Source organism: Salmo salar, chromosome ssa15 (assembly GCF_905237065.1).
Source record: "Salmo salar chromosome ssa15, Ssal_v3.1, whole genome shotgun sequence".
NCBI lineage: Eukaryota > Metazoa > Chordata > Actinopteri > Salmoniformes > Salmonidae > Salmo > Salmo salar.
Genome location: NC_059456.1, coordinates 31,298,956 through 31,321,095, shown reverse-complemented (window position 1 = coordinate 31,321,095; position 22,140 = coordinate 31,298,956). Strand labels below are relative to the sequence as shown.

The 22,140-nt window shown below is 46.4% G+C and overlaps 1 protein-coding gene across 7 annotated transcripts in view; it reads left to right on the top strand.

The window, feature by feature from the left end:
* Window positions 1-22,140, top strand: part of LOC106571249 (AT-rich interactive domain-containing protein 1B) — an 88,314-nt gene that overhangs the window by 36,912 nt on the left and 29,262 nt on the right. For all 7 annotated transcript variants that reach the window (XM_045695617.1, XM_014144055.2, XM_014144059.2 and 4 more), the window contains 3 exons: window positions 15,913-16,147; window positions 17,109-17,198; window positions 19,336-19,506. In XM_045695617.1, the coding sequence (XP_045551573.1) occupies window positions 15,913-16,147; window positions 17,109-17,198; window positions 19,336-19,506 (496 nt within the window). The remainder of the gene's footprint in view (window positions 1-15,912; window positions 16,148-17,108; window positions 17,199-19,335; window positions 19,507-22,140) is intronic.

The following is a 22,140-nucleotide window of genomic DNA, read 5'->3' as shown; positions in this document are numbered from 1 at the left end:
GGGCTCCTCTCGGCTTCTGCCTTCATCCCAAATGGCACCGTATTCCCTTTTATAGCGCTCTACATTTGACCAGGGTCCATACACCTCTGGTCAGAAGTGGTGCACTATAAAGGGAATAGGGGACCATTTTGGACGTGTGCTCTGTTTGACATATCTGTTCAGCGGGGGAAATCTTCCAATTCTGTCTGAATACAAGGCATGTTAACCCCCCACTGTAGGTGATCTCTCAGTTGTTTGATCTGCCAAGAGGATGCTGTCAGAATGGAGTGACCTGCGAGACACACACACACACACACACACACACACACACACACACACACACACACACACCCATCCCACGGACAAACTGACAGGATGACAAGCGCTCCACGGAGCCCGGCTGACGGAAGGGCCAATCACCCACAACGGGGATTACTGTCACCTCAGTGTGTGTGTCTGTGTCTCAGCCTCTGTGCCTGTGTGTGTGCCAGCCTGTGTGTCTGCCTCTGTGCCAGCCTGTGTGTCTGCCTCTGTGCCAGCCTGTGTGTCTGCCTCTGTGCCAGCCTGTGTGTCTGCCTCTGTGCCAGCCTGTGTGTCTGCCTCTGTGCCAGCCTGTGTGTCTGCCTCTGTGCCTGCATCAGTCCTACATGTGGGGCCCAGTCCACGGTGCCCTTATCTGTCAGAAAACAGCATGAGGGAGGAATAGGAGTGAGCATGGCTCACACTGCGTAGCTTTGGCCTCATATCACATCCCCTACTGACTGCTTCTCTCTCTCGTACAAAACACTGCTGCCGGGCCAGCCATTCAAACTGTGTGTCTGAGTGATGGAGAAAGAGAGTGAAGGCTCTCTCCTCACGTTGAGCCCAGTTAGTACATCCCCCCCATGCCACATTGAAATGGCTTCATGAGCCCTGGTCAGTAGTGCACTATAAAGGGAGTAGGGTGGGTCCGTAGTGAGCCGGCTAGCGCTAGCTGCATTAGCATGTGTCTGTAACCACACACAGCAGACAGACATCACAGCCTCTTAGCTTACTGCAGCATGGTTCCTCCTGCTGCCTCCCTCGTATTAAACATCGTTAAGGAATGAGCGGCGTCCCAAATGGCACCCTACTCCCTTTATAGTGCACTACTGACCAGGGTCCATAGGGATCTGCTCAAAAGTAGCCTACTATATAGGGATTACGGTGTCAATTGGGACTCATCCCTCATTAAGGTCTAAAGAGAGGCTGAATTACCTCCAGCAGGCTGACCACCTGTTTATTTTACTCTCCTTTAAAAAGTCTGGCTGATTTAAATAGGAGTGGGGGGGAAGTACATTTCAAATTCCCTTTAATACGGCATGACGAAAACAACAGAGCGTTGCGAGGCGTGGCGCCACCTTCAAACATGGCCAGCTATTGATTACTCACAAGTGTGTACACGCATTCCAATCAAACCCACTCAAGGCACACGACACCACCTTCGCACTAAGGGGCAGACGATGCTGGTGCCTATATAATGTCAGGAATGAAACCCACCAGGTTAGCTGTCTAATCCCATATTGGGTTAGACTAACAGATCAGTTATATTATTACTGGGGTTGTCAAAGTTAACGCTGTAATAGTGTGACATGTTTATCGCTGTCATTTGTGGGACGCCATCTCCATTTCTTCACCGCACGTGTTTCCGCACGGACCCTTTTAATGAATGGCAGGACGCAACACGGCTGCAGTCAATGCCTGTTCCTGTACACATCTGAAGACGGTGTGCCTCTAGCTAAAATCATGTCAAAGTTATGCCCAATGTTTCCGGAGCTATGTTTCTCCTAGCTGCCGTGGATTGGTGCGCATGTCGCCGCCGTTTTAAACTACTCACCAGACGCAGTTTTTTTTGGTTTGATAATAAATTAGGTTGCTAGCATCCTGATAACTTGACCACTGACTAGGCTATGCACAAGAGGAACTGAGCAGGAATAGGCTTCTCAAAGAGATGCTTCAAAGGTAGGTGGCATGTGCCAGAGTGGGGTGTGTATGATTGTGTGTTTTAAAGTTATTGTTTTTTTTGTCATGTGCGCTAGTACAGTGAAATGCCTTTCTTGCTCTTTCCCAACAGTGTGTGAGAGCAGAGTAAGTGAGAGAGGGGGTGAGGGGTGGAGGGTGTGTGTAAGCCTGTGTGTGTCAAGTTATCTGAACAGTAAAGATGGTTAGTTTTAAAAGTTCTTTTTTTCTCTTCCTGTTGTCACACTCGTTTAGAATTCCCGAAGCTTCATCAGTACTTACATCTGTGTGTATGTGTTGTGAGCAAACTTCAAGAACATTGCTAAGAGGCAGTAGGGCTACTGAAACATTGCTAAGAGGCAGTAGGGCTACTGAAACATTGCTAAGAGGCAGTAGGGCTACTGAAACATTGCTAAGAGGCAGTAGGGCTACTGAAACATTGCTAAGAGGCAGTAGGGCTACTGAAACATTGCTAAGGGGCAGTAGGGCTACTGAAACATTGCTAAGGGGCAGTGGGGCACTACTGAAACATTGCTAAGGGGCAGTGGGGCACTACTGAAACATTGCTAAGGGGCAGTGGGGCACTACTGAAACATTGCTAAGGGGCAGTGGGGCACTACTGAAACATTGCTAAGGGGCAGTGGGGCACTACTGAAACATTGCTGTGGGGCGCTACTGAAACATTGCTGTGGGGCGCTACTGAAACATTGCTGTGGGGCGCTACTGAAACATTGCTGTGGGGCGCTACTGAAACATTGCTGTGGGGCGCTACTGAAACATTGCTGTGGGGCGCTACTGAAACATTGCTGTGGGGCGCTACTGAAACATTGCTGTGGGGCGCTACTGAAACATTGCTGTGGGGCGCTACTGAAACATTGCTGTGGGGCGCTACTGAAACATTGCTGTGGGGCGCTACTGAAACATTGCTGTGGGGCGCTACTGAAACATTGCTGTGGGGCGCTACTGAAACATTGCTGTGGGGCGCTACTGAAACATTGCTGTGGGGCGCTACTGAAACATTGCTGTGGGGCGCTACTGAAACATTGCTGTGGGGGCGCTACTGAAACATTGCTGTGGGGGCGCTACTGAAACATTGGGAGCATTCGTAGCTGTGTTAGTGACTTGTGGCGTTTATGGTGTAAAATGCTATTAAAACATTCTGATATAGATAATGTGTTTCCATACCTTAGAATCAAAGTATGCCTGTAACTAAATGCGCTGCTTTTTAAATGGAAAGAATCTTTCTTTAAAGTCAAATTTGAGCAAATTCAAAGATTTCGATTAACTCATGCCATTAACTTGATTAATCGTTTGACAGCCCTAACTAATTACTACTACTTTGAGAGACAAATGATGAAATCGTGCGTGTGCGTGCGACAGACGTGAGCATTGTGGCAACCACAGGGTTCTCACAGCAGAGCCAATCAAAGGACAGGTGTGAGCTGTAGGAGCACAATTATTGAGCTGTGTGTTTGAGAGGGAGGACTAACGGTGTAGTTTATTTTCCTAGGCCTCGGCGTGGGCTTTTCATGTCACACACACGCAGACGGCCCCTTAACGTGTTTTTTACCCAACTTTTCCCGCTGTTTTCTTCCCATTTTGTGAAAATGATGGGTTAAGGAAAGATAAATATTTGAATGAAAAAACAATGGAACTGACTGTTTACTGGTGGGAGAAAAGGAGAGCGTGCAGCGCAGTGAGTTAGAGGGGGAGGGAGAGAACATGAACTGAGAATGAGACATAAGATGATTAAAAGGTCTAGTGAGGGATGAGAGCCCAGAAGTCGTTTCAGAGGCAGCAAAATGCACCAATAACTAAACCAGCGAAGCAAGGGGGCGGCTGCTGAGTTTGAAAGATTACAGCAGAGGGAGGGAAGAAGAAAAGCCTGCATTCTGTGTTCCCTCTTCTCTGTCTGCTGACAAGCATTTGGCCGTCGTCCTATCTAAAACAACTAGCCTCCCTCTCTCCCTCCGTTCTGTTGCTTCTTTCAGCTGTTCCCCTAACACAGTCACATTATTTTCTCCTTTCTCCTCTTTCCCTCCTCCCCACTCTGTCTGCTCCCATCTCCTCCCCACTCTGTCTGCTCCCATGATGAGTGAGAGGGGGTGGGTAGGGGCCTTGCCTGCCTGCTTTCCTCTGAGAGCACAGCTGCAGTGAAGCAGACACATTGGGCCTGCCACACCGACGTTAAAGCTTGCCCCCCCACACACACACACACACACACACACACACACACACACACACACACACACACACTGCATTCTAATTACTTGCAGGCTGAAAGGAGTGTTGTTTATTCTAAGACCTAGAGGCTGATCTACATCCTGTGACTGTTGCCTCCTCTTCTCCCTCCTGTACCCTTCATCTCTCTTCCCTCTCTCCCCCCCTCCTGTACCCTTCATCTCTCTTCCCTCCCTCCCTCCCTCCTGTACCCTTCATCTCTCTTCCCTCCCTCCCCCCCTCCTGTACCCTTCATCTCTCTTCCCTCCCTCCCCCCCTCCTGTACCCTTCATCTCTCTTCCCTCCCTCCCCCCCTCCTGTACCCTTCATCTCTCTTCCCTCCCTCCCCCCTCCTGTACCCTTCATCTCTCTTCCCTCCCTCCTGTACCCTTCATCTCTCTTTCCTCCCTCCGTACCCTTCATCCCTCCCTCCCTCCCTCCTGTACCCTTCATCTCTCTTTCCTCCCTCCGTACCCTTCCTCCCTCCCTCCCTCCTGTACCCTTCATCTCTCTTTCCTCCCTCCGTACCCTCCCTCCCTCCCTCCCTCCTGTACCCTTCATCTCTCTTTCCTCCCTCCGTACCCTTCCTCCCTCCCTCCCTCCTGTACCCTTCATCTCTCTTTCCTCCCTCCGTACCCTTCCTCCCTCCCTCCCTCCCTCCTGTACCCTTCATCTCTCTTTCCTCCCTCCGTACCCTTCATCCCTCCCTCCCTCCTGTACCCTTCATCTCTCTTTCCTCCCTCCGTACCCTTCATCCCTCCCTCCCTCCTGTACCCTTCATCTCTCTTTCCTCCCTCCGTACCCTTCATCCCTCCTTTGATTTGTCTCTCTTTCCTCTGTATGTTGCGGCTCACTCCCCATAATTAGAATGCGCAGAAGGGGGATGAGCTGGAGGGAAAGGAGAGAGGAGGAGGAGGGGAGACTAAGGCAGGCAGAGCTGCGAGCTGGTTGGCTGAGCCACTGGTAGAGGGGGGATGGGTTGCCACTCTGCTATTGGTTGGCCTGAGGCCCCGGGGGGGCTCTAGTGTTGTGCCTCTCTCCTACAGGGAGCTTCGCTCATCAAACCCACCACAGCATTGAGGGGGAAAATCAGCAAAATGCTGTCTGTTATTACACTGTGGGTGTGAGAGGGAAAGACGCCCTACCTACTGTTTCTCTCTTCAAATCACTAGCACTCAGAATGCACTGTGCTGTTAGCTGAACTAGAAGATGAAACACTATTGTAGTAGTAGGTAAGGTTGGTACAGACTACAAGAGGACTGGATTCCCATCCATTATGCCTCAGAGGCCAGGGTCCTAACCTGCCCACCCTATTCCCTATATAGTACACTACTTTTGACCAGGGCCTATATGGTAGTGCAGGGTTTCCCAAACTTGGTGTCTCTGTCTACCAGTCTTCCTCTTTCTCTCCCAGTCTGTCAATTCAATAGACTTTATTTCCATGGTAAGTTAAGTTACTTACATTGTCAAAATACACATATTTGAGCAACGGTGTGACCAACAGCAATAAGACATCAATAATAATAGTAGTAGTGGAAATGGTATCACCATCAACAACAACAATATTAATGAGAATAACAATACATTAAAGCAATTGTCAGTCTCAACATGACTGAGAAGACACATGACACGGTATGAAAGCCAAAACAAAACAAAATATTATTGACATTACAGTGTACTTTTCACTGTCCGTCCCCACTCCAGTACCCCCCCTCCTCTTTAACCACTCTTCATCTCACCCATTTCTTGGCCGTACTGCGTCACCATGAGAATGAACCATGAACAAAGGGAAGGGGTGTCCAGGGAGATTCTGGGTCAAGATAAACATCCAGTCAGTTTCACATTGGTTGCCATTCATTAGTGCACACATTACCAAACTGAAAATGTTTTGCAACAAAAACAAGTTTCTCGCTCGCTCTCCCTCTTTATTTTAATTTTTTTATTTAACCAGGTAAGCCAGTTGAGAAAAAGTTCTCATTTACAACTGCGACCTGGCCAAGATAAAGCAAAGCAGTGCGACACAAACAACAGAGTTGCACATAAAGAAACGTACAGTCAATAACACAATAGAAAAATCTACACAGCTCAAAAAAATAAAGGGAACACTTAAACAACACAATGTAACTCCAAGTCAATCACACTTCTTCTGTGAAATCAAACTGTCCACTTAGGAAGCAACACTGATTGACAATAAATGTCACATGCTGTTGTGCAAATGGAATAGACAACAGGTGGAAATTATAGGCAATTAGCAAGACACCCCCAATAAAGGAGTGGTTCTGCAGGTGGGGACCACAGACCACTTCTCAGTTCCTATGCTTCCTGGCTGATGTTTTGGTCACTTTTGAATGCTGTATATATATATTAGTGTGTGTGTGCAAATGTAGTAAGATTAGGGAGGTAAGGCAATAAATAGGCCATAGTAGTGAAATAATTACAATTTATCAGTTAAACACGAGTGATAGATGTGTAGAAGATTAATGTGCAAGTAGAGATACTGGGGTGCAAATGAGCAAAAAATAAATAACACTATGGGGATGAGGTAGTTGGGTGGGCTATTTACAGATGAGCTGTGTACAGGTGCAATGATCGGTAACCTGCTCTGACAGCTGATGCTTAAAGTTTTTGAGGGAGATATGACTCCAGCTTCAGTGATTTTTGCAATTCTTTCCAGTCATTGGCAGCAGAGAACTGGAAGGAAAGGCGGCCAAACGAGGAGTTGGCTTTGGGGATGACCAGTGAAATATACCTGCTGGAGCTCGTGCTACAGGTTGGCGCTGCTATGGTGACCAGTAAGCTGAGATAAGGCGGGGCTTTACCTAGCAAAGACTTTTATAGATGACCTGGAGCCGGTGGGTTTGGAGACGAATAAGAAGTGAGGGCCAGCCAACGAGAGCATACAGGTTGCAGTGGTGGGTAGTATATGGGGCTTTGGTGACGAAACGGATGGCACTGTGATGGACTACATCCAATTTGCTGAGTAGAGTGTTGGAGGCTATTTTGTAAATGACATCGCCGAAGTCAAGGATCGGTAGGATGGTAAGTTTTACGAGGGTATGTTTGGCAGTATGAGTGAAGGATGCTTTGTTGCGAAACAGGAAGCCAATTCTAGATTTAATTTTGGATTTGGAGATGCTTAATGTGAGTCGAAGGAGAGTTTACAGTCTAATCAGACACCTAGGTATTTGTAGTTGTCCACATATTCTAAGTCAGAACTGTCCAGAGTAGTCTTGCTAGACGGGCGGGCGGGTGCGGGCAGCGATCGGTTGAAGAGCATGCATTTAGTTTTACTTGCATTTAAGAGCACTTGGAGGCCACGGAAAGAGTGTATGGCCTTGAAGCTCGTCTGGAGGTTTGTTAACAGTGGTGACAGTGTTTCCTAGCCTCAGTGCAGTGGGCAGCTGGGAGGAGGTACTCTTATTCTCCATGGACTTTAGTGTCCCAGAACTTTTGGGAGTTTGCTACAGGATGCAAATTTCTGTTTGAAAATGCTAGCCTTTGCTTTCCTAACTGCCAAGTTGCATATCGTGGGGGCTATTCGATGCTAATGCAGTACGCCACAGGATGTTTTTGTGCTGGTCAAGTGCAGTCAAGTCTGGAGTAGACAATCTGAGTTAAACATTTTTTGAATGGGGCGTGCTTATTTAAGGTGGTGAGGACAGCACATTTAAAGAATAACCAGGCATCCTCTGCTGACGGAATGAGGTCAATATCCTTCCAGGATACCCGGGCCAGGTCGATTAGATAGGCCTGCTCGCTAAAGTGTTTTAGGGAGTGTTTGACAGTGATGAGGGGTGGTCGTTTGACCGCGGACCCATTACGGACGCAGGCAATGAGGCAGTGATCGCTGAGATCTTGGTTGAAGACAGAGGTGTATTTCGAGGGCAGGTTGGTCAGGATGATATCTATGAGGGTGTCTGTGTTTACGGATTTAGGGTTGTACCTGGTAGGTTCCTTGATAATTTGCTCGCTTCCTCATCTCGCTCGCTCGCACCTCCCTCATTTCGCTCCCTTCATTTTGCTCGCTCCTGCTCTCTTCCTCCCTCGTCTCGCTCGCTCCTGCTCTCTCTCATCTCTCTCTCTCTCTCTCTCTCATTGATTGTCTGGAGGATGAGAGAGAAGGTAATTACTTTTTTCTTCTTCATCTAAATCAATGAAAGTCTTGGACAGGTACCACATTTTTCACAATGCTTTGTTCTCCCCCTCCTTGTTCCTCTCTTCCTTTGTTCCAAATTGTACTGGTGAATCTATTCTTCCCCACCCCACCGCTCTGTCCCGTAGTGCTACTCTAGTCAAATGAGGAATTTATTGTATTAATGATACTGCTCAGCTATATTTGGTTTTTACACACATGCTCAGCCTCAATCACACACATGCACCCTTAGAGAAATCAGTCAGATTGCTGCTGTCCCCGTTCCCCACTATTTCTTACACGCTGTCATTAAGTCTCAATTATTTTCCAGCACAGCCCTGCGTGTGTGTGTCGTCTGACTGCTACTCATGATTTGTAAATGCTGATGCCTCTCTCTGTAGCTCCTTGGGATGGGGTTGTTACATTGTATTGTCAGCAACAATTCCTTCCCCCAGGCCTCTCTTCCCCTTCCATATTTCAGTTGTCTCCTCTTATGGCATCCCCAATCCTTATTGGTAGTTGGATAATTCAGTCCCGGAGTTGGTTGGCCTGTCACGGTTTGAGTGGCTCAGACAGGCCACCTGTTAACTTCTTGGGGCTATGTGGGACGCTAGCGTGCCACCCGTGGTGCACCCTATCAACAGCAGGTGCATTTCAAGAGCGGCAAATTTGAAACCAAATAAATGTCAAAATTCAAATTTTTCAAACATACAACTATCTTACACCCTTTGAAAGATAAACATCTCCTTAATCTAACCACGTTGTCCGATTTCAAAAAGGTTTTACGGCGAAAGCATAAAGTTAGATTATGTTAGGAGAGTACATTGACAATAGCTGTGTGTAATGTTTTGTCAATTCAAAGACAGGCGTCACCAAAACCATAAAACCAGCTAAAATGATGCACTAACCTTTTACAATCTCCATCAGATGACACTCCTAGGACATTATGTTAGACAATGCATGCATTTTTAGTTCTATCAAGTTCATATTTATATCCAAAAACAGCGTTTTACTATGGCATTGATGTTGAGGAAATCGTTTCCCTCCAATAACCGGCAGTCAAGTGAGCACCACAAATTAAATAATTAAAATTAGAAAACATTGGTAAAATATTATATTGTCATTTAAAGAATTATAGATTTACATCTCTTGAACGCAATCAACTTGCCAGATTTAAAAATAACCTTACTGGGAAATCACACTTTGCAATAATCTGAGCACTGCGCCCAGAAAAATATGCTTTGCTATACAGACAAACGGCCATGTTGGAGAGATCGAAAATACTATGTAAATAATCCATTACCTTTGATTCTCTTCATCAGATGTCACTTCCAGGAATCCCAGGTCCATAACGAATGTAGTTTTGTTCAAAAAAGCTCATCATTTATATCCAAAAATCTCCGTGTTGTTAGCACATGATCTAAGCCAGCCGGACTTCTCGTCATGAACGAGGGGAAAAAATATATTTACGTTCGTTCAAACATGTCAAACGTTGTATAGCATAAATCATTAGTGCCTTTTTTAACCAGAACATGAATAATATTCAAGGTGGACGAATGCATTCTCTTTTATAACGTATTGGAACGAGGGTACCCAACATGAACTCGCGCCAGAGTCTAATCGGCCATCACCGTTCCATGGCTCTTGTTCGGTCAGATCTCACAGTAAAAGACTCAAAACACTTTGTAAAGGCTGGTGACATCTAGTTGAAGCAATAGGAAGTGCCAAAACATTAATCAACCCCTGTGTGTTTCAATGGCATAGGCTTAAAGGTAATTCAACACATCAGGTATCCACTTCCTGTCAGAAAATGTCTCAGGGTTTTGCCTGCCAAATGAGTTCTGTTATACTCACAGACACCATTCAAACAGTTTTAGAAACTTTAGGGTGTTTTCTATCCATATATAATAAGTATATGCATATTCTAGTTACTGGGTAGGATTAGTAACCAGATTAAATCGGGTACGTTTTTTTATCCAGCCGTGAAAATACTGCCCCCTAGCCCCAACAGGTTAAGGTAAAGGTTTTTTGTCCCAAATGGCACCCTATTCCCTATATAGTGCACTACTTTTATTTTTACCAGAGTCCTATGGGCCCTGGTCAAAAGTAGTGTGCACTGTAGTGTTGTCACGATACCAGGTTTCCTATCACAATACTCGATACATCACAATACCACACAGAAAAAAGAAGCCGTTTTAGCCAAAGTCATAGAATGGCACTTGATCCAGACAAACTCAGCTTCTGTTCTGTTCAGTTGTTGGGTGTCTTTTGAGATCAGTATCATTACATGTGACAAATGATATGTCAATTAATTGAATCGATTGTTTTTACCCAAGTCAAATTGTAAAAATCAATCTAACTACAAAGCAACATAATTGTAATCATTTAGTTGAATGGTAAATCTCTATTGATAAACTGGGTAAATCAAGATGTAGACTAGGTCTATTCACAATACAGGTGAATGGATATTATTCAATAGGAGTGTGTGCATGCATTGAGTTATTGAGGCTGATTTCATGGGGTTACAGATGACAAACGATCCCATCCGTTTAGGACTTATTTTATTGGCAATTGCTAAGAGAACAGTATTGTAGTGATTTAACAACATTTGCATAAAAGTGTGCGCCGTCTCTTTAAGAAATGAATGCCTTCATTTGGGAGGCAGAATGTGCATGTGGAATCTGACTTTGTGGCTATGGAATCTAGTGGAAACCAGACAGGATGGATAAAGTAAGATAAAGACGTACATTTGTTTTTGGTGGTAAGGGAGAGTAAGTGAATTAACGTTTTTGGTGACAATCGGCTTTGAAATCAGCATATTTCGCATTATGGTTTCCATATTAACGAAGTACTAGGGTAGTGAATTCAGCTGTAAGCTAGCAAGGAAAGCCTACAATTTGAAGCTGGAAGCTACCGGTCTAGCATGGTAAAGGTGTTCTAGCCTGTATGGATATTGTTTTGCGAACAGTTTCAACATTTCTGCATGCCGTGTTGCATTATTCAAGTGTGTTAACGTCTGTGCAGCATGAGTGGGGACTGGAGAGCTAATGTAGCCCAGACAGCTCTAGCAATGAATGGTGCAGGCTCTTCAGGCTGTCGCAAAAGTACAGAAGTTTCGATTACAGTGCACTAGTGTTACATGGTATAAAAGAATAGGGTGCAATTTGGGACGCAGCCAACCAGGACATCCAGAGCCACGGTGATGAGCGCCGTCTGAAACGGGGACATCAAACACAACAAAAAGCCTCTGTTGGCTGTCAATATTTTAATTGGGTGTGAGTGTGTGAGGTTGTCCCTTTCAGGGCCATGCGTGTGTTGTGTTGGCGGGAAGTAGAGAGACTCCATCACACTAACCCTCGGGCTAAATAGGAGACAGGATGAGAGGGGAGAAAAGGCAAGGAGTACCACAGGGTTCTATTTCAGCCCCCTCTGTTTGTCCTCTTTTATGATCCTACTGCTACAGCAGTGCTTATGGAGTACTCTTCTGAAAGGTGCAGCCAGTCAGTGTGCATTTGAACTGGTTTTCAGAGTGCTGAAGACGGAGGAAGAACCTTGACTTCTATGCACATCACAGAACCAATAACAGTCTCTCTCTCGCTCTCATTACTATTCTGCACCAGTGCCTGAGTGCTGTTTTTCGTCCTTCAGTCTCTCTGCTTTTACTCTGCTTTGTAGTGGTGTTTGTGTTGAAAGCTGGGTGGCTGGTGCATCTTCTTCCTATCCCAGAACACACGCTCCCACCCATAGTGGGGCCAGATGGAGAAGTAATCCAGTCCTCTGATATGGGTTCAGGCATCAGAACATACACATCACCCTGAGTTACGTTATCAGGAATCTGGCAACTGGGTGTATGCCGTCAAACTCATCTAAATTTGTCCTCAGAAGAAAAGCCCATCAGTCCTCTTTTGAACATGGCATGATTGTGCCGCCTCATCCCTACCCCAGAGAGACTGTGCCCTCCCCGCTGGAGGCTCTAATCCCCCATCCATCGCTCTGCACCGAGTCACGTTCCCACTGTCTCTAGACACGCGTCGTCTCCCGAGAGCGCTCATCAAACTTAATACGCCAGGCAGCGCTCCTTGTCAGATTTCACAGAGTCTGATTCCTCTCCTTAGCCTTCTGAATGTCTCTGTGTGCGTACACCACAGTGTTCTGCTCAGGACCACTGCCACTGATGCTACCCCCTACTGGGACACATTTGATGGGGAGAGATCTAGGCCCAGGCGGTCCCACTGGCCTTCCTTGGCTTTTACTATCTTCTCAATAGCATTTGTCAAAGGCAATACTTTTCTTCAAACTATATGGGCAAAATCAAATGGCCGGGGGATGAGAAGACGATGGCGGGTGCTCTGGTGAATGTGTCATAGCTACTTTAGAGCCCCAGCTCCATCTAGTCGTCTGTCTGCCCATCAGCAACATCTTGGGTGCGTTGTGTCCAAATAGCCAGGCTATGAGCAGAGAGGGCAGCGATGTGCTTACTCCTCCACACTGTGCACAGTCAGCACACTGCTCCTTGCTGCCTGGGGTGAAACACACACACACAGGCTGAGCCATTCTGGGGGCTGAGAAAAAAGCGAGCCGGGAAACAGATTTTCAGCAGGTGAACAAAACTGGAAAGCAACTTTCTTTCTCTGCAATGTGGCGCATGTGTGCATGGCTCCTTCATGGGCCCATTTCAAATGTTACCATAGCAACCCACATTTATTTATCCCTCTTCTTTCACTGCCGTGTCCATAGTGACAGAGCAGGGTGAGGAAAGGGAGGCGGTTAAAAAGCCTGAATAATTATATCTGTTAAAGTTAGTAAGCTGGGGCCACTAACGAATGGGAATAATTATAGCTGTAAATCATGCAAGAAGCACAAGTCTGGAGGAATATATGTAAACAGGTAGAAGTGGTCCCCCAGTGCTTTTTCAACTGGTGAAATAAAGGCTTTGTTGTTGAAATATGTAACACATGCTGAAAACTGAAGAGAAGGCCTTGGCTTCCATCCCAAAAGTCACCCTATTCCCTTTATAGTGCACTACTTTTGACTAGAGCCCTACGTACTCTATGAAGTGCGCTATGTAGGGAATTGTTTGTCACGTGCCGAATACAACAGGTGTAGAATTTAATGTGAAATGCACACTTACGATCCCTTCCCAACAAAGCAGAATTTAAAAAGTCAAGAAAAAAAATTGTAATAAAAGAACAATAATGAGGCTAAATACAGGCGTACCAGTACAATGTGAAGTGGTACGAGGTAGTGCAGGTAATATGTACATGTAGGTAGGGGTAAAAGTGACTAGGCAATCAGGATAGATAATAGAGTAGCTGCAGCGTATGTGGGGAGTGAGAGAGAGTGTGTGTGTGTAGTATGGTAGAGTTCAGTGAGTGTATAGAGCCAGCGCAAGAATGTCAGTGCAAAAAATACCTTTTATACAATAAACAAAACATAATTACAAATAAAACCAAAAAAGGCGGTCAATGCAAATATTAGGGACGCTGCCCTCAACCCCCATTACCTCTGATGCTCCTCTGTGATGGTGAATAGGAGCATCCAACCCCCATTACCTCTAATGATGGTGAATAGGAGCATCCAACCCACATTACCTCTAATGATGCTCCCTGTGATGGTGAATAGGAGCATCCAACCCCCATTACCTCTAATGATGCTCCCTGTGATGGTGAATAGGAGCATCCAACCTCCATTACCTCTAATGATGGTGAATAGGAGCATCCAACCCCCATTACCTCTAATGATGGTGAATATGAGCATCCAACCCCCATTACATCTGATGCTCCCTGTGATGGTGAATAGGAGCATCCAACCTCCATTACCTCTAATGATGCTCCCCTGTGATGGTGAATTGGAGCATCCATCCTCCATTACCTCTAATGATGGTGAATAGGAGCATCCAACCCCCATTACCTCTGATGGTGAATAGGAGCATCCAACCCCCATTACCTCTAATGATGCTCCCTGTGATGGTGAATAGGAGCATCCAACCCCCATTACCTCTAATGATGGTGAATAGGAGCATCCAACCCCCATTACCTCTATGATGGTGAATAGGAGCATCCAACCCCCATTACATCTGATGCTCCCTGTGATGGTGAATAGGAGCATCCAACCTCCATTACCTCTAATGATGGTGAATAGGAGCATCCAACCCCCATTACCTCTAATGATGCTCCCTGTGATGGTGAATAGGAGCATCCAACCCCCATTACCTGTAATGATGGTGAATAGGAGCATCCAACCTCCATTACCTCTAATGATGGTGAATAGGAGCATCCAACCTCCATTACCTCTAATGATGGTGAATAGGAGCATCCAACCCCCATTACCTCTAATGATGGTGAATAGGAGCATCCAACCTCCATTACCTCTAATGATGCTCCCTGTGATGGTGAATAGGAGCATCCAAACCCCATTACCTCTAATGATGCTCCCTGTGATGGTGAATAGGAGCATCCAACCCCCATTACCTCTAATGATGGTGAATAGGAGCATCCAACCTCCATTACCTCTAATGATGGTGAATGAGCATCCAACCCCCATTACATCTGATGCTCCCTGTGATGGTGAATAGGAGCATCCAACCTCCATTACCTCTAATGATGCTCCCATGTGATGGTGAATAGGAGCATCCAACCTCCATTACCTCTGATGCTCCCTGTGATGGTGAACTAGAAAACCCTTTGGGACACATGTAGGAGCTTTAGAGGAGTGCAGATGAGAGGAGAGGACCCCACTGCACAGTAGGGTGCATTGCATTCAAGTGCAATTGGCTGATTTAGTGTGATTTTTAAATGCGTAGCAGGGATGCTATTAACTGCAGTGTGGCACTGTGGGTATTTTAAGTGACTGATCATAAAGTAAGTGGTTGTTAAGGCCTCAGATTGTCATATTGACGGGTGACAGGTCGTAGGTAAGAGCTGCCTGCCTGCCAGCTGGGAGAGAGGCCACCGACCACACTGTTTCCACAACTATCAAAAGCGCAGCGTGAGAAAAGGGTGGCACCTTGGAGGGCAACTCGTTGGCACTATTAAACTCTGTCTCCACTCTTGATTTGGCATTGAGGACATTTGGCATGGCTCTCTTTTGTAGGTACTTTGGCCAAGTCTGCTTAAATTTGAGGTGTTTATGCCCAGTTAGGTAAATTGGGTGATTGTTGCCATGATGCTGGTTGCATCCTATTCCCTATGTAGTACAGTAGTTTTGATCAGGCCTCTGGTTAATAGAAGTGCACTATATAGGGAATAGGGTGCCATTTGTTTCTCTGGCTGTTAAAGCAGTAGTATAGACTGAGAGACGGCCATCTGGCCTGCATGGTTTTGGCTTTAACTGAATTTGGTAAACCTTCCTCCTGGACATCAAGAGATTTCCAACACTCCCAATGTCTTTCTGTCTATGTTGGATGTTATGTCAAGTGACTGGTAAAGTTTTTACCATCTGCTGGTGAAGAATGCTTAGTGTCATTTCTTCTGGGTCATGTTCGTTCAGGGCACACAACGGAGCACGATTTAAAATGTTTTGCAGGAAGTCGCTCCCTGTTTCAGTCCATTTTCTTCAGTTTGGTGCCGAATGAACACAACCCTGGCTTTCCTCTTCTGTTCCAGGACCTGTCTGGGTCTATAGATGACCTTCCCACGGGCACAGAGGTGGCTATCAGCTCAGCGGTCAGTGCTTCGGGGTCCACCAGCAGCCAGGGCGAGCAGAGTAACCCGGCCCAATCACCCTTCTCACCCCACATGTCCCCTCGCCTGCGTAGCGGCCCCTCCCCCTCCCCGGTGGGGTCACCCGTGGGTTCCAGCCAATCGCGCTCCAGACCGATCTCCCCCGCCAGCGTCCCAGGTATAGAACGAATCCCGGCCACCAAGCACCTAAGCCTCGGAGACACCTACACACTCTACCACATCACACACTCTACCACATCACACACTCTACCACATCACACACTCTACCACATCACACACTCTACCACATCACACACTCTACCACACATGCACCTACCTTGGACAGGGAGTAAGGACCGGTGTCCTAGGCTTGATACAGTAACTGTATGTGTAGTATTTCATCCATTATATTTCAGAGAGCAGTTCTGACACTGAGACAGCCACAGTGGAACTGGAACAGCTCTGGTTGTCATGACTTGCTCATCTGTGGAAGAAAAAAGAGCTCCTTTGTCTCATTCCAGTCAGTTGTTTCTGAACTTGTTTTGAGTTAGTGACTCTATAGTAGCTAGTCACAGTGGGAGGGGAGAGACGTCTGTTCTTATCTGTACAGGCAGCTGGGGCAGTCAGGGAAGGCTCTCTAGCTGCTTTATACTCCAGCTCCAAAACAAAGGCCTCGGTCATTAAAATAGTTTCTAAACTATGTTAGCAGTTCGGAGTCACTTTAACACAATTACTCTCCCACAGTGCAGCGCATTGTTGGCCTTGTTGACTCCAGGGCTGGACTAGTTGGGGGAGTTTTGTTATTTGCGGCCAAAGTTAGTTCATTCCCCTTCTCTCTCGCTGCTCTGGGTGATAACGAGGTCGATGGGAGACCATTTAGCCGTTGACACTCACACACGCTCTCACCCCTACTGGGAGAGCTGTCAGTCATTAGCTCCCACACTGAGGTACCAGTTGACGTGTGATCTCTGCATGCCATCGCCAGGGAAACTGCTACACACACACACACACTGTAGGGCTCATTAGGGAGGGGTTCCTTTAGCTGGACACACTGCTGCTCTTCAGGCCATCACACTGACACAAAAGCGCTGGGGACGTGTGTGTGTGTCCCATTGACGCTTGCCCCTCTTTCCTCCCAGGTACCCAGATGGCCCCACAAACCCCTGGGAACATGTCTGATGTGGGTTCCCATTCCACCCTGAGCCAGTCCCCCATGTCTCAGGAGAGAGGTGAGATTCTCCTGCACATTACACCACCTGTGACCCACAACCCCCCTCTTCCGGGAGATTTAACATGAAGTCAGAGTAATCAGCAACAACTCGTATATCCACGGCCGCTTCTGTGGTCAAATCCATGTTCGTTTCAACAATGGTTTGATAAAGAAGGTCCCCTCTGGTGTACGCAGTCTGGCCCCACCATGGAAGTCATCTAATTGGACACCATAAGCCGTAGTCCCTCCCTAATGATGTATAGCAGTGAACCTCTGAGTCCATTTCTCCTGCTGGGTTTTCCATAGGATCATTAGTACAACAGATTAGCCATAGATTCCACTCCCTCTATACCTCTGGGCTGCTGTCAGCACTGGGCCAGAACTTCAGCTTGTTTCCCAAATGGCACCCCATTCCCTATTTAGTACACACATTTTGACCAGGACCTATAGGGCTCTGGTCAAAAGTAGTGCACTCTGTAGGGAATATGGTGCTATTTAGGACATAGGCTCTGCCTTTATAGAGTAACCATGGCTGTGCCTCTCAGCGGCTGCCAATATGGTTGTCAGTGACTGAGCAGTCAGACCATGTCAATCAGGCTGTTTTCTATGGCCCACCCTCAGCCCAGCCAGCCAGCCCAGCACTGGGTAAAGGCCTAGCAAGTAATAGTCAAAATAACACCTCAGCTGCCAGCTAGGCAGAACCTTTTTCTCACTGGGATCATTGTAACAGTGGTGGCATTAATACAAATGATTAGTCAGTCCGTGGCCCAAGCTTGGGGAGCGGAGTCTATTGAAATGGGGCGTGTGAGTGCTGTACCAGCTGTTGAACCACGGGGAAGGGGAAGTCATCAGATTTTCCTATTGGCCTTATCAGGACTGTATGAGGAGTATTTTATTAGGATCCCTATTAGCTACTGTTAAAGCAGCAGCTACTCTTCCTGGGGTCCACATGAAACATGTCAGTATAATGAACATGAATAGACAAGAACATCACAAGGACAGAAATACTTAAAATAAGAATGGATGTGTTAAATAGGTCAATGGAACTCAACCAAAACAATGGAAATGCCATGGAAACGCATGGGGGAGAGATTCTCCTCATTGCCCCTCCCCCAGTTAAATTTGCCTACATTTTAGTGTATTTCAGACTATTTTGAGGTAAAAATTGAAGTGTTGATGTCAACCCCAACACATGTCCATGTCATCGTCACCAATCGACTGCATTACAGTTAAAAACTGACTACCACCACCCATTTCTGTATGCTAGCTATGCTACCAGTTTATACGGCCCGGAGTTGGCATTTAGCAGTCACTTCTAAACCTGAAAAGGGACAACTTCTAATTGTTATGCCGTGAAAACAGCCAAATGATCCAAATGGGACTTTAGTAACCACATTGTGAGCCTGTTAAAATGCATCAACCATGACGGAATTCACCAATACCCATTTGGTTAGATCAGATTTGTTGACTGTGTTCCAATCCGGCGTCCTTCTATCCCCCATAGTCTGCATTCCATTGACCTCTTAACCGCATTTGTACACGCTTTCATACATTAATGCCTTAACATTCCATGCATCATGTACTCATTCATATTTAAAGGGATAGTTCACCCAAATAAATGTCTTTCTTACTGTGTCTATTGACTGATTACATAGTAAGTAAACCAGTATGTCATTTGGGTGAGCTATCCCTTTAAGAGGTAGTGAGTTTGTGTATTCAAGTGGTTGTATTCAAGTGGTTGTATCACTCCTCTGCCCTTAGAATGAGGTTTTGATCAAGTGAGATGAAAAGATCACATTTCAAACAGATGGGAGACCTTTTCCATGGCGGACGGGCGGATCTATTAGCTCTTGTGCTATTTGTCACCCGTTCAGATCGGTTTAAATGTCGATTTGGACGTTTTCTGTAACATTTGGTAGTGCTTTTCAAAAGGCAAAGGTAAGTGTTACCATTCAACTCAAGCAAGTACACTTCAATTGAACTCAATTGCTACATTGACAATTGGGTTCAAATATAATGGAGTCTGAGAGGAAAATGTCTCCTTTTAAGAGTAGCTAGGTTACCTCAGTCCTAACCTTCCTGGAGTTCTGCTTTCAATTAGAATTATTTTAACAGGGCTCTCTCTCCTTTCTCTCTCATTCTTTTGTTCTTTCCAGGGTTCCCACCTGCCATGCAGCGGAACACCACAGTCCCCCAGCAGTCGGGTCAGGGACCCGCCATGTCCCCCGGGGGCTCCATGCACCCCCAGAGCACCTACCACCAGCAGCAGCTGCAGGGGGGCCCCGGCCCCTCGTACGGACCCCAGACCGGCCAGTACGGCCCCCAAGGTAATATTCCACTCCGGGGTGTTGTTTCCCCTAAGTACAGATCTAGGATCAGCTTCCCAATCCTAACCTTAACCATTAGGTTTTTTAAGGACCAATAAATATTATTGTTATTGTCATTATTTAAAAAACAAAAAAATGTAAAATAGGAACTCAGTTGGGGTTTCAACTTACTGTTAATAGAATACACAAGGTGCAATTTTGAAATGTGGTTTTGCATCAGCAGTCACTCAATTAACCCATGTCAGCAAAAAGTATACGGTACGCAGACCCACGAGCCACTGCAGCCCCTCATGAGTTCCAGTTTTTGGTAGCCCCACCCCCATACCTGGTCTAGCGGCAACTTCACCTACTCCTACTATTCCTCCAAGGTAACACATCCTCCATGCTCGTGGCTGATGGTGATGATAATATTCCTCCAAGGTAACACATCCTCCATGCTCGTGGCTGATGGTGATGATAATATTCCTCCAAGGTAACACATCCTCCATGCTCGTGGCTGATTGTAATAATATTCCTCCAAGGTAACACATCCTCCATGCTCGTGGCTGATGGTGATGATAATATTCCTCCAAGGTAACACATCCTCCATGCTCGTGGCTGATGGTGATATAATATTCCTCCAAGGTAACACATCCTCCATGCTCGTGGCTGATTGTATGATAATATTCCTCCAAGGTAACACATCCTCCATGCTCGTGGCTGATGGTGATGATAATATTCCTCCAAGGTAACACATCCTCCATGCTCGTGGCTGATGTGATGATAATATTCCTCCAAGGTAACACATCCTCCATGCTCGTGGCTGATGATGATAATATTCCTCCAAGGTAACACATCCTCCATGCTCGTGGCTGATGGTGATGATAATATTCCTCCAAGGTAACACATCCTCCATGCTCGTGGCTGATGGTGATGATAATATTCCTCCAAGGTAACACATCCTCCATGCTCGTGGCTGATGGTGATGATAATATTCCTCCAAGGTAACACATCCTCCATGCTCGTGGCTGATTGTAATAATATTCCTCCAAGGTAACACATCCTCCATGCTCGTGGCTGATGGTGATGATAATATTCCTCCAAGGTAACACATCCTCCATGCTCGTGGCTGATGGTAATAATATTCCTCCAAGGTAACACATCCTCCATGCTCGTGGCTGATGGTAATAATATTCCTCCAAGGTAACACATCCTCCATGCTCGTGGCTGATGGTAATAATATTCCTCCAAGGTAACACATCCTCCATGCTCGTGGCTGATGGTAATAATATTCTTCCAAGGTAACACATCCTCCATGCTCGTGGCTGATGATGATAATATTCTTCCAAGGTAACACATCCTCCATGCTCGTGGCTGATGATGATGATATTCTTCCTCCAAGGTAACACATCCTCCATGCTCGTGGCTGATGATGATGATAATATTCCTCCAAGGTAACACATCCTCCATGCTCGTGGCTGATGATGATGATAATATTCCTCCAAGGTAACACATCCTCCATGCTCGGGGCTGATGGTAATAATATTCCTCCAAGGTAACACATCCTCCATGCTCGGGGCTGATGGTAATAATATTCCTCCAAGGTAACACATCCTCCATGCTCGTGGCTGATGGTAATAATATTCCTCCAAGGTAACACATCCTCCATGCTCGTGGCTGATGGTGATGATAATATTCCTCCAAGGTAACACATCCTCCATGCTAGTGGCTGATGATGATGATGCTGGTGCCCATACAGCCTGTTAATTCACACTGGCCTTTCCCACATCAGGACTCTCCCCTGTAGCAGGAGGCTAGTGGAATGGTGGCAATCCTATGACTATATTCTATGGCCCAACATGCATTTCTACAGGGTTAGAGAGCAGGGGTGTTTCCACAACTTAGTAAATCTCCAATCAACCTCCCAAGTGTTCCATGCTTTGCATATACTGTAGCCTACTTTGCATCTCTCGCTCTCTTTTCTCTCACTTTCTCTCACTCACACACCCGTCTGGGGTAGAGGAGGAGACTTGTTCCATCTCTTTTTATGTGTGGCTGGCTGTGCTATCCAGCACACCTGGTTTTAAGTACTATTTCAAATCATTTCCCTCCAATGCGTGTCGCAATGGAACCAATAGAAGTTTCCCAGAACTCCAAACCCCGCCCACCTAGTATTTCAACCCAGGTGTTTGTAGTGTGGTGTCCAGAGCCAGACACCAGGTACACACAGCAGGGACTGTTAATCAGGGATCTGGAGCGGGTTAGAGAGTAGATGGATGAATGCTGCACGCTTTCATCCAGTCAACCAACTGGTTGACAGCACACCGCATTACAACTCAATGCAAACATCTCACTCCTACAGAAAGCCTAAAATAGAAGCCCCCTTCACTACTAACTAAAAGCACCAGCACCGAGCAGTACAGTTGATCAGTGTGAACAGACAGGACTGGTTCTGCGCCCCAAATGTGTGTCTATTGGGCCCTGGTCAAAATAGTGCACCGAATAGGGTGCCGTTTGGGAAGCACACTGTTTCTGTGGCCACTCAGGGAGGATGACCTTGTCTGATCCATGTCACAGCCCTGTGTTCCCCAGGGGAATTCTAGGATTAACATGACTACAGAGAAGCTGCTGCTGCCAGTGAATTTCCATATAATT